The sequence below is a fragment of the Pantherophis guttatus genome, chromosome 4 (assembly GCF_059756535.1).
Source record: "Pantherophis guttatus breed Tessera chromosome 4, ASM5975653v1, whole genome shotgun sequence".
Classification (NCBI taxonomy): domain Eukaryota; kingdom Metazoa; phylum Chordata; class Lepidosauria; order Squamata; family Colubridae; genus Pantherophis; species Pantherophis guttatus.
The window spans coordinates 12,751,693-12,764,970 of NC_142066.1; the positions used below are offsets into that span (position 1 = coordinate 12,751,693).

Below are 13,278 nucleotides of genomic sequence, written 5' to 3' on the forward strand. Positions count from 1 at the left end.
TTCATACCTAAGGCAGGACTAGAACTCACGATTCCCTGGTTTTCTTTTCTGGTGCCTTAGCCACTAAATTAAACTAGCTCTCTTTCATAAGAATATTTTATAAAGAATAAAATAAAGAATAAAAAAATATTTTTATATATATATTATTATTTTTCTATCGAGGCACCTGGTCTACCCAGCATGTGGGAGGGAGCATACTGCTTCCCTTTAGTCTTTCAGCTCCAATCCAGGAGCCCTCAAGCAGTCGCATTCACGACAAACCATTTTATACCAAATTTATATTTCGCTGATAAAGAAATAAAGGGAGGCTAGTATAGATCTATTTCAAGCTATTTAGCTCTCATCAGCTAGCCATACCCTTACTTGGATTCGAACTTGGGCTGCTGGCAAGTTAGGCAATTGTTTTAACCTGTGAGTCACATATATATATATCATGTATTATGTGTGTTATGCACATGTTTGGGTAGATATATACACTTTCTCCTGAAAGCAGGCAATAGAATTTCATTTTTAATGTGGACCGGTGTGCTCGCAGAAAAAAAAAAAATGACAATAAAGTTATCTTCATTCTTTTAGCTTGCTTTCTTTTGCCACCAATCTTACTAGGGTACTTCTATTAGCAGGTTTTTATATTGTGTTATTTCTACAACCACGATCCAGGCCTTTTTGTCCGATCAACAATTTTTAAGCTGGGCTGTGTTATGCAACAAGCGTGTTTATCTGTTTGAATTTTAAGAGTCCCAGAGCACTTTCCCTTCTTCATTTTTTATCACTTTATCCCCATCATCAGTCCTGTTTTAATACCCCGCATCATGCTTCCCCCGCTCCATCATGATTATTATCATCCCTTATATCTTGTAATAAAATCACTACCTTGATTGATTGATTGATTGAATTTGTACACCGCCCTACTTCCAAAGGACTTAGGGCGGTGAAGGCCAGATAAAATACATATTGATTGATTGTTCCTGGTTGCTTATTTGTTCCCTATGACTATCATTAAGCGTTGTACCTTATGGTTCTTGATGAACATATCTTTTCTTTTTATGCACACTGAGAGCATATGCACCAAGACAAATTCCTTGTGTGTCCAATCATGCTTGGCCAATAAAATTCTATTCTATTCTATTCTATTCTATTCTATTCTATTCTATTCTATTCTATTCTATTCTATTCTATTCTATTCTATTCTAGTTATGTATTCTCCACTCTACTCTACTCTACTCTACTCTACTCTACTCTACACTTTACGTACACAGAGAGCTCATGCACCGAAGACAAATTCCTCGTGCATCCAAATCACACTTGACCAATCAAGAATTCTATTCTATTTTATTCTGTTATATTCAAATATTCAGATAGCGTTTATACTTATATATGTTATCTAACAGCGCTTGACAAAATCAATACAAAATCAATAAATAATAAAATATTAGAATTCACCCTCATTATTAGTAGTATGAATTTTTAAAATGCAGTAGTATCAAAGTCGTATGACTTTTTAAAATGGGTGTATGTGTGTTTTAATTCGCGGGGCAAATTTTTATATTCAATAAAATATAAAAAATATTTATAGCCAATGTCACCTTGCTGTGCCCAGGGGTAGGTGTGGGTGCTCCCACCCTCTGGAATGAATTACCTACTGAGCTCCGGACGGCTCCTGATCTCCGCTCCTTCCGTCGGGACTTGAAGACTTTTGGCTTTTCAAACAAATAGGTTGAGACTGATTCCGGGCTTTATTATTTACTACCAATTAATTATTTGGATTAAATTATGATTTTATTGTACTTGTTTCTTAACTTGTGTTCACCGCCCTGAGTCCTTCGGGAGAATGGCGGCATATAAATACATGTAATAAATAAATAAATAAATATTCGATTTTAATTGGTTTTAAATTTTATAAGTCTATGTGTTTTAATGTGGCTGTACACCGCCTTGAGTCCTTCGGGAGAAGGGCGGTAGAGAAATCTAATAAACTTAAACTTGAACTTGACCTCATTGCTGTGTACGTAGCTCTTTTGTTTGTTTCCCTTCCTGCACACTGGACAGTTTTTTTTTTTTTTTTTTGGACAGCTATTCCAGAGAGTTTTGTAACCATGACTCAGGATTGAACACCGGGGCCAACCACGCGGAAGCGCACACAACCACACCACACCACACCACACCACACTAATCGAAGAGGCCAGAACAAGCTGTGCCACTAAGGAAAGGCGGATGGAAAAATGCCAAAAAAAAAAAAAAAGTACTTTTGCTGAGCCAAAGGAGGGGGTGGCAAAGACTCAAAAGACAGGCTTTTAAGTAGAAATAAATCCATGCTCCACAAATAAACACAAGTTACACAACCAGCATTTGCTCCTGTTTTCTCCTGCCATCCTCAAGCCTTTGCTTGTCTGATGGGACCAAAGGACCCTCCAGATGTTGCAAAGGGAATCTGGGGCTTCCTTAAAATCCCCCCCCCCAAAATCCCCAATTTTGGGGAAGAACCCCCCCCCTTCTCCCCAGGGAATCCCAGAAAGGTGGGGAAGCCCCCCCCCCTCCGCTCCCCACGTCAGATCCCCCCCCTCCCCACCCCCCTCCCCCCCCCAAGAAAGCAGTCCCCGGACTTACGACGGCTCAAGATCTTCTTCCATGGCTCCTCAAGAAGGAACGCATCGCAACAGCTGGGCGGGGAAGGCGGGGGGGGGGTGTCGTTCAGAGCGGGGGCGTGCCCAGCTTTCTGGCAAGGGGCGGGGCGGGGCGGGGCTTACATTTTATGAATGGGGTTGGGCGGTTGTGAAAAAAAAGATTGGTTGGGGGGTGGGGGGGGGGCGGTTGTGGAACGTTCCTGCTGGGCTTGGAATTTGGAAGGGGAGGGCGGCGGCGGGAGGGAAGCCTCCAAAAGAGAGCGCGGCAGCCCTCCCTGGTGCTCCCTCCTGCCTGGGGGTGGGTCGGTGGGCGGTCTGTGGGCGGAAAGCTGAGGGAGTGTGGGGGGGGGGAAGGAAAGGAGAGAGGCGTCACAAAGAGGGGAGGAGCCTGGGGGGAGGCTTGATTGACAGGGGGGGCGTCGTGTGGGGGGGGGGCTGGCCCCAATGGCAGGTGCTGTTACAAACCAGAAGAGGGATTCCTGTGTTGTCTTGCCGTTTGGCCAGAAGGGGCGCTAGAATAATCATTAGGGGGGAGGTCTCCAAACTCTTGGCCCCCTTTCAAGACTGACGGACTTCAACTCCCAGAATCCCTCAGGCAGCTTTGTTTCCCCCCCCCTCCAGGCCCAGAGGAATGGAATTGCCTGGCTGAGGGATTCTGGGAGTTGAAGTCCGCCAGTCTTGAAAGGGGCCGAGTTTGGAGGTTCCCCCCGGATCTTGACGTTGTATGCAAGAAGGCAGGTTTTCCCCAGCGGATTGGGGGTCTCTATTTCCTGCGCCCCACTTTGGAATGGAATGGAATGGAATGGAATGGAATGGAATGGAATGGAATAGAATAGAATAGAATAGAAAATATATAGAAGAGAATAGGAAAGAGACTAGAATAGAATAGAAAATAGAGAATGGAATGGAATGGAATAGAATAGAATAGACTAGAAAATATATAGAATAGGAAAGAGACTAGAATAGAAAATAGAGAATGGAATGGAATGGAATGGAATGGAATAGAATAGAATAGAATAGAATAGAATAGAATAGAAAATATATAGAAGAGAATAGGAAAGAGACTAGAATAGAATAGAAAATAGAGAATGGAATGGAATGGAATAGAATAGAATAGAAAATATATAGAATAGGAAAGAGACTAGAATAGAATAGAAAATAGAGAATGGAATGGACTAGAATAGAATAGAATAGAATGGAATGGAATGGAATGGACTAGAATAGAATAGAATAGAATAGAATAGAATAGAATAGAATAGAATAGAATAGAATAGAATTATTTATTGGCCAAGTGTGATTGGACACACAAGAAATTTGTCTTTGGTGCATACGCTCCCAGCGTACATAAAAGAAAAGATACATTCATCAAGAATCATAAGGTACAACACTTAATGATAGCCATAGGGCAATCATTAAGCAATCAGGAAATTATATCAATATAAATCATAAGCAACAAAGTTACAGTCATAAGTGGAAGGAGATGGGTGGTGGGAACGATGAGAAGATTAATAGTAGTGCAGACTTAGTAAATAGTTTTGACAGTGTTGAGGGAATTATTTGTTTAGCAGAGTGATGGCGTTCGGGGGAAAAACTGCTCTTGTGTCTAGTTGTTCTGGTGTGCAAATAATTACTATTATTCCTTTCTTCCTTCCTAGTATCTATCTCTTCCCACTTATTACTATAACCATGTTGTTTGTCTCTTTCAATTTATAGCTTTTGTTTGTTTCCTAGTATGATTTGATAGCTTATTAGTAACCTTGACTACCACTAAGTGTTGTATCTTTTTATTCTTGATGAATGTATTTTATTCTCTTTATGTACACTGAGAGCATATACACCTAAGACAAATTCCTTGTGTGTCCAATCACACTTGGCTAACAAAGAATTATATTCTATTCTATTTAGTTATTTATGGATGGATGGATCAGAGAAAAGGATGAATGGATGGATGGGAGGAAGATCAGAGAGAATGAAGGGTGGGAGGGTCAGAGAAAGATGGATGGGTCAGAGGAAAAACTGAATGATTTGAGAATCTACATAAGTATATAATTAATGATACTTAATGCTTTTATAAAGTATATTGTAAATTTTTATTTTTTTATACTTATATTTCTGCATTGTAACTCCTGGAGGAATTTATCCCCTAAATTCGTTTATTTAGAGGCCTAAAACCCAAAGGAATGAAAGATTTGCTTTTTAAGTTTCTTTAAGCAGACACCCACTATTAATAAGTTCATTCATTTTCACCCCAGGGATAGAACCAAAAAGCGCACGCGCAATGATGACTGTACCACGCGTGCGTAGAAAGCGATTCCCAGCCAACAAACCGTTTCTCGGCTCATCGGACTATCCCACGCATGCGTCACCGGTCAAAGATTGACCCACTACGCATGCGTACCAGTCTGCCCACACCGACTTGACGTTGGCTTCTGCGCTACGCATGCGCGTGTCTCAAAGCGACCCCGGAAGCTTTTTGCGCTCGCTTCCGGCCACTCAAGCAAACGAAGCCTGGGCAGTGTGTCCGCCGTCGTTATGTCGGGTTCGGCGTCTGGGTCGTCCGGCTCCGGAGCGAGCTCGGTGACCTCCGTGGTGCGGCGCTTCCTGTCCGAATACAGCAGCGGGACGCCGAGCCGCCTGAAAGTGCTGGACGCCTATCTGCTCTACGTCATGCTGACGGGGGCCTTGCAGTTCGGCTACTGCCTCGGCGTCGGCACCTTCCCCTTCAACTCTTTCCTCTCGGGCTTCATCTCGGCTGTGGGCAGTTTCATCCTGGGCGGTGAGGCGCTTTCTGACTGGGTCGGGGTAGGGCCCAGTGGGTTTGCGCATGCGCGGCGGTCCCCGTGGTAACCCGTTGCCTTTGCGCGGCAGGTGGAGGTTCTGGCGTTGCCATGGTAACCGCCACCCACCCCCATTGGCGAGTTTTCAACTGGGGGGGCGGGTGTTTCTATGTCGCTATGGCAACGTTCCTTGAGGGGGGACTTTGCGGGTGCCATGGCAACATAGGTAATCCTCGATTTACAACAGTTCAGTTTTCAAAGTTACTACAGCGCTGAAAAAAAAATGACTTTATGACCGTTTTTCACACTTAACAACCGTTTTTCACACTTGTAGCGTCCCCTGGGTCACTGGATCAAAATCATATTGATTGCAGTGTCCCGGGATCCGTGATCCCCTTTTTGCGACCGTCTGACAAGCAAAGTCAAGGGGGGGGGGAAGCCAGATTCACTTAACAACCGGGTGACGTAACTTTGACAATTGTAGTGATTCACTTAACATAATATGGGGCAAAACTCACTTAACCGGTGTTTTCACTTTGCAACATAAAGGCTGGGCACAATTGTGGTCGTAAGTCAAAGACTTGCCTGTAGCCTGAGCTATATTTGAGAATATCACTAGAGACATTTTAATTTGAACTATGAGAATATGGGGAAAAAAGACTTTAATTAAAAGGTAGTCCTCAATTTATTGAGCCTCTAAATTTCTGTTGCAAAATCAACACAGTTAAGTGAGCTCTGACCCATTTTGCAACCTTTCGTGCCATAGTTCATTGAATCACTACAGTTATTAAGTGAATCATTTGATCATTAAATGAATCTGGCTTTCCCCATTGACTTTGCTTGTCAGGAACTTGCTGGAAAGGTTACAAAAGGTGATCGCTTCACCCTGGAACTGTACAACTCTCATAAATACGTGCCAGTTGGGATGTGTTTGAGTATTAGTAGCTCGGGTTGGTAGTTGGGCTGTTGGTTTGAGCTCCGAGCTTGGCATTTTTTTTATAATATATATATATATATATATTTTTAAGACAGGCAAACATATAATAATACATCAATCCTCCCTTCCCTGTGACGCCTCGGTGTTATCTTCTAGGCTTCTTTTCCATCTTCCATGAGTTTCTTCTATCTACACATTCATCCGAACTATTCTAACATTTCATTTTGAAATCAATATTATAGTCATCATTTGTACTCAATTATAGTATCAATCATTTATATCTCTTTTCCAACCAACTATAAAAATAATTCTATGTTTTAAAATATTCTGATTCCTCCTTATCTTTAATCATCAAAGTTAATCTATTCATTTCTGCACAGTCTAATTTTTTTTTAATTACTTCTTCTTCCAAGGGTATTTTCTCTGATTTCCAATTTTGAACATACAGAATTCTTGCAGCTATTATTACTTGTATAATCAAATTTCCTTACTAATTTTGTATTTTGATTGCAAACATTTCATCACCCTTCGAGGAGACATCGTCAGTACGCTTTGAATTGTGCTCGTCTGTCAGATCACTGGTCTTTAAATACCTATTTATAAAGTATTTTAAGTATGGAGTTAAATACTGATTTAAAGACTGATGTTCTGACAGAGGAGCACAATTCAAAGCACACTTGACGATGTCTCCTCGAATGGGGACAAAACGTTTTGCAACCAGATTGCCAAGCTTGGAGCTCAAATCAACAGCCCAACTACCAGCCCAAGCTACCCAAATTGCCAAGCTCAAACCAACAGCCCAATATGCCAGTTGCCAAACCTCCCGATTTGGATCATGTGACCATGGTTGTGATATTGCAAGTGTGAAAACTGATGAGTCACTTTTTCAGTGCCATTGTAACTTCGAAATATCTAAATGATTGCTTGTGAGTAGAGGATGACCTGTACAGTGTAATTTAACTTGTATCATGATATAAGATTAGTGTACTAGATTAGCTACTGTATCTTGCAATGCTAAAGCCAATTTTAAGGTTATTGTATTTTGAAAGCACGTAAAAAGTGCGAGTAGAAAAATAGGGACCATCTTTGGTGGGGAGGTAAACAGTGTTCCGTGCGCCTTTGGTGTTTAGTCATGCCGGCCACATGACCACAGAGACGTCTTTGGACAGCGCTGCCTCTTCGGCTTTGAAACAGAGATGAGCACCGCCCCCTAGAGTTGGGAACGACTAGCACATATGTGTGAGGGGAACCTTTACCTTTTACCTTATTTAACTGGATGATTTCTCATTCAGCCCTCTTCTGCTATTTTTCCTCTAGTGTTCCATTAAAACGGGTGTCAAACTGGTGACCCGCGGCCTGGATATGTCATGCGCAGGTCACGCCCACCCCAGCTCCACAAATGGGGAAAAAAAAATGGGAAATGGGAAAAAACAAAATGTCATGTGACCGCAAGATGACACAGCGAGTTTGACACCATTAAAAACTGTGTTTTTCCTTCCTTTTTTTTTTCTCTTTTCTATAGTTTGCTTGAGGATTCAAATCAACCCACAGAACAAGGGAGAATTTCAAGGAATCTCACCAGAACGGGCCTTTGCAGACTTCCTTTTTGCTAGTACAATCTTACATCTCGTCGTCATCAATTTTGTAGGCTGATGAAAGAGGTATGTACACCTTTTAAGCACGGGGGGATATTTTTCAGAAGAGAAGATTTGTTTGTAGAAAATAAGAGGTTACCAAAAAAAAATTTCAGGAAGCAATTTTGTGAAATGTCCCCTTTTGGGGGTAGCAAATCGTTGCTCTCTGAAAAGTGGGAAACCTGCCACCCAGAGTAACCTGGGAATGTTTCAAGGGCAGAGCAGCTGCCACCAATTCTCAAACAACCCATCTCGTCTTTGAAATGACCATTTTATGCTGAAGGAGGGGACATTTTGCAAAAAAACCAGTGTTATGCTTAGATCAGTTCCAGCTGAAAATTTTGTAGGAGGCATAGTTATAGCCTCTCATACCCTCTCTAATTATCAGTAGCTTTTTAAAATGAGATTTCAGATGCTGGGTTGGGTGATGTAGGAGCAGTGGTGAGATTCAAATAATTTAACAACCAGTTCTCTGCCCTAATGACTGGCTGGGTGGGCATGGCCATGGTGGGTGTGGCCAGGGGGTGCGACAGGCAGTACTCATCCTCCTCCACACACCCCCGGGAGCAAAAACGGGTTGGGGGGGCTGAACCGCACCCCGTTTGGGGCCTAGGAGGCCTCCCTGCATTTACCTGGGACCGAAAATGGGGCGTGTGGGGACTGCTGGAAGGGGCAGGGCCAGCCAGCAGTTTAATTACTGGTTCGCCGAACCGGCTGAATCCCACCACTGTATAGGAGTCAAGACCACCCAATACATGTTTTTCTATTTTTATGTTATTTTTAAATGGTGCTTTTTAATTGAAATATTCACTGTACCACAGACCCCTTGCAGAATAATATTCTTTGAATCCTTTCTATGTAGTGGTCTTTTTATCACGTTTTCTGGGAGCCTATTAGTCTTCCCCCAAATTTAGATCTGAGTGCTGGTACTAGAAGTTCTAAAATCATCCAGACTGAAGCTACCCTCCACAACAGGCAACACGCCATGAAACTTTGACCTCGGCTTCATTGCAGAGGATGTAGAGCAGTGCTTCTCGACCTTAGCAAATTTAATTTGGGTGGATTTCAACATTTCCCCATGACTGGCTGTGGAATTCTGGGACTTGAAGTTCATACAACTTGTCTGGGTTGAGAAACAATGTTGGCGTATTTCAAATAACCTTGTACCTATGTACCAGTTGGGGCCCCAGTGGGGGATCGGCGCAATGGAGGTGGTTGATTGAATAATAACACCTACTCTGCCCTGCCCTCCCCATGTGTCCTTAGGTTTTAATGTTTGATTTTAACATTTTATTTTTTAACTGAGATGTAACTGTAAACTGCTCAAAGTTACCTTACGGTAAGATGGGTGGCTAATAAATTATATACATACAAACATACATACATATATACATACATACATACATACATACATACATACATACACCAATGAAAGATTCTGTATGTTCAGCTAATTCATTGAGTCATTTAGACGTAACGGTAGTATCTTACAGAAGGAGACATCTATATCCTTTCCTGGAATGTTACAGGTTCTAAAGCAGGGATGTCACTCGCGATGTATCGTGACTTTTTCCCCCTTCGCTAAACCAGGGGTGGGTGTGGCCAGCGCATGGCATCCTACGATCTGTATGATACATTGCACCCTTACATAGGTGTGAAATCTCTTATAATGATATTTTATTTTTATTTCTTTTAGTATCTCTGTTCTTAAATCATTTTTAGATCCAGTTATACTTCTGTCACGTGTTTGGATCTGCAGTTACTGTTTTTCTGAGATACATAGAAAGATGGACAGGCATTTTTATTTATTTACCAAGGTTGTATGCTGCCCATCTCAGCGAAGCGGTGATAGATAGATAGATAGATAGATAGATAGATAGATAGATAGATAGATAGATAATAAAATTGAATGATTGATTGATGCTGGGTATAATATTAGTACATGTAATTAGCACACTGAGATGTGATTAAGTTTGTTTCTCTTAATCTGTCTTTACTCTGTTATTTATCCATAAACAAATAATGCATCTGGCCTTATGTGAGACATACTATGAGTTCTTGCCTTGTGTGGCATTTTCAAACTAAAATTCAGCACATTGAATTGGTGGTATCAGTCACTACTTTCCTACAAAGCATGGAATTTGAGGTGAATAGTTATGAGTGGGAAGCTCCAAAACATTTTCCATAGGCAATCTAGAGAAAAGAGGAATGAATACAGTGCACGATCATGAACCTAGTAAGATTAATATGTGGTTGAATTTTCAACAAAAGTAGTGATGTGACAACAAACAAGATACTCACTCCTGAAAAGCAATTGTACCTTCATTTTCTTTTGTAGACTTTCCTGGACTTCTCTTTTTTTGCTGAAGACTGGTTGGACAACATTCCAGATTCCAGTTTGTTTCCTAACAAGAAATAGACTAAGGATCAAAATCATTGAAGGAATTGGCCGCTCCCTGTTATGTCTCAATAAATTCACTTTTGTTACTTTTTCTGTCACGTGTTTGGATCTTGACAACAGTTAGAAAACCACAACAGTGTTGGCAGGGTTTGAGTAGACGACTCTTCTGTATCCTCGGATTTATTAAGGATATTTCAGATAGTTGCCGTGGCACCTTATTTCTGCAGCCAGCTGAATGTGCATTTATTTCTTCCCAATCTATCATACGCTTTGTTCTTGTTGCCTAGATGTTGGAGATGGTTCTAAAAGCGTCGACAATGCTAGCATTTCATCACTTTCCCCTTTATTTTGCTGCCATCTGATGTTTGTTTAGAATAACTGCATTGTCAAACGTCTGTCTTCGTGACTACCTCACACGGGGATAAAGGATTACGAAGTTAGTTGTATAAAAAGCAGAGGAGTTTCTCTGTACGTTTGCAAGAAGACAATATGGTTCTACTTCTGCTCGTAGGTTTTCAGCTTCCTATGCGAAAACGCACTAGCCTTGACATCTTTCCGCAAAGCTAAATAAAGTGGCAAAAAAAAAGTAATTTAAAAATGCATCCAAATCTCACATCTAGGGATTTGCAAGCTACCGTGTTTTCCTGAAAATAAAACCGGGTCTTATATTAATGTTTGCTCAAAAAAGACGCATTAGGGCTAATTTTGAGAGAAATACAGGCACTAAATGCGTCCGTCTGGCTGACTATCTTAACTCAGGCTTATTTTCGGGGTAGAGCTTATATTACGAGCACCCTGTGAAATCATGCTAGGGTTTATTTTCCAGTTGGGTCTTATTTTCGGTGAAACGTGAAAGTTCAAATTCCTAGCAGGTAAAATAGTCTTCGCATGAACGTACAATTGTGTGTGAGGTCCAGGGGTGGGCTGCTGGGGGTTCATAGGGGTTTGGGAGAATCTCTAGCTAAGATTCTGTGCAGTTCAGAGAACCCTCAAATCCCACTCCTAGCTGGCCCCGCCCCTCCCAGGATTCCCCACGTGGCCCGTTTTGGATGCAGGTAAGTGCAGGGTGCGCGTGGAGGCTCGGGGAGGGTGAAAAACGGGCCTAGCGAAAGTTTGGGGAGGCCGTAAATGGGCCTTTTTCCAGCCTCCGGAGGCTGTTTTTGCCCTCCCGGAGGCTCAAAAAAAGCCTCTGGAGCCCGGGGAGGGCAAAAATGTCCCCACCCCACCCCCGTGGTGCAGGAGGCTGACTAAGCCACGCCCACCCAGCAACCAGATAGAGAACCCCTTGCTAACATTTTTGAAGACAATCTGCTGAGCTCCCAAGTCACATTAAAATAACTTATCAAACATATTGTAAGCTTTCGATTTGAGCTTTATCCGATTTTGAGAAAAACTTTTCTTTCTTTTTGACATGTTAGATTTTCAGACCCACAATATCTAAGATGTCCCTGTATTTGCACCACATCATATTCACATCAGTCGTTGGGCTGCAAAATAATGTGATTTGGCTGTGGTTTCTACTCGGATATTGCTTCTGTATGAAACCAGAGGCCAAATTATACAGAATGCAGAAAGAGAAACTGGTCCCATTTACTATTAAGTTACCCAGTGTAGTTAGTGTTTAGCAATGGTAGGAGTTGGATTTTGCTGCAAGCGGTCTCAACTATTGCAACATCTACTTTGAAAGCAAAAATAATAATTGTATGTTAAATGTTTGTTCCTGCCTAACATGCTGGCTAGGGAATTCAACTTGAAACATGCCTAGATGTGCCAATTTGCCATTTTAGGTGCCTTAAGAGAAAAATAAAGGCAAATTAGGAGAGGATTTTAATTTTTTTCTAGGCTGAATGACAACTTTGTTGGATTGCTGTCGCTTGGCGGTCAGAAACTTGAAGAAACCATGGTCAGAGTTTAATTTATATTCCACCAATTGAGGGCAAATGGATGGAAATCTCAGTATCCTACATGTAAACTGAGGTTGCTTTAATTCCAGGTCAAACCTTAACCTGATTCTTGGAGGCTTTCCAGAACTTGCAGAAGAGACATTTATGTATTAAATTTATATGCCCCTCGGCAGGCATGTGCTATGGCTTATTTGACCTCATTTGCACAGTTAATGGATTTTTTTTCCCCCCAGTCTATGCTATGTGATAAACCCTGTTCCCAAGCTGTAATTACAGGATTCACATAGTGTGTTTTAACAGTAACAGCAACAGTAACAGGGACCTTGGAGGTTATCTAATCCAACCCCCTGCTCACGCAAATGACCTGTACTAGGGATTCGAACCGCCGAACTGGCGACCTTTCTGATCGACAAGCTCAGTGTCTTAGCCACTGAGCCATCTAATCAGGCACATAAGAAAGCGGGAATGGAAGTGTTTAAGCACCAGTGTGTTTATAACTGTGTCAAAGAGTTTCGCGCAATGTGCGCGAAACGGCTGTCCAGGAATCTGGACTGGTCATGTTGCATTGACCATTACAATCTAGATCTCACCTTCCAGAAAGTCGTCCAGATCTTTTTCCTTAAGTACTTCCTTAAAAGTCGTCCAGAAAGTCGTCCAGATCTTTTTCCTTAAGTACTTCCTTAAAAGTCGTCCAGAAAGTCGTCCAGATCTTTTTCCTTAAGTACGCCATCAAATGCTTTTCTCTCAAATGACATGTTTTGGGATCTTAACCCCCCCCCTCCCCAGAGAGCATTGGATCCTTGCTACCTGAGCAGGCAAAAAAATAACATATTCCACTCCAGAAATAAAATTATTTTGCTGGCTTTCATAGACTAGATCTTCCTCAAAGAGGTGCACAAGGGCTCTCTTTGTTCCAGTTTTGTTCTTTTTTTTGTTGTTTTTTTTTTTGTTGTTGTTGTTCTAAGTTGCCCCCAAATGAAGCAACCACAAAGTTATTCTTA

At 41.7% G+C, this 13,278-nt stretch overlaps 2 protein-coding genes across 2 annotated transcripts in view; one reads left to right on the forward strand and one right to left on the reverse strand.

Moving 5' to 3' along the window:
- ABHD4 (abhydrolase domain containing 4, N-acyl phospholipase B) overlaps positions 1–2,941 on the reverse strand; it is a 36,211-nt gene extending 33,270 nt beyond the window's left edge. Inside the window, exon 1 of the mRNA XM_087891747.1 lies at positions 2,608–2,941. Coding sequence (XP_087747873.1) covers positions 2,608–2,630 — 23 coding nt within the window. The 5' untranslated portion in view covers positions 2,631–2,941. The remainder of the gene's footprint in view (positions 1–2,607) is intronic.
- Positions 2,942–4,946: 2,005 nt separating this feature from the next.
- On the forward strand, positions 4,947–10,459 carry DAD1 (defender against cell death 1). The gene is made up of 3 exons (XM_034406880.3): positions 4,947–5,400; positions 7,861–7,999; positions 10,311–10,459. Exons 1-2 carry the CDS (start codon positions 5,157–5,159, stop codon positions 7,989–7,991), a joined length of 375 nt encoding a protein of 124 aa, XP_034262771.1. The 5' UTR covers positions 4,947–5,156; the 3' UTR covers positions 7,992–7,999; positions 10,311–10,459.
- The last annotated feature ends 2,819 nt before the right edge of the window (positions 10,460–13,278 follow it).

What these genes read in the sequence shown, in the direction of transcription:
- DAD1 (XM_034406880.3), top strand. Translation starts at nt 5,157, where the DNA reads ATGTCGGGTTCGGCGTCTGGGTCGTCCGGCTCCGGAGCGAGCTCGGTG. An exon ending in GGGCAGTTTCATCCTGGGCG is followed by an intron (nt 5,401 to 7,860) that starts GTGAGGCGCTTT and finishes TCTTTTCTATAG; the next exon opens with TTTGCTTGAGGATTCAAATC.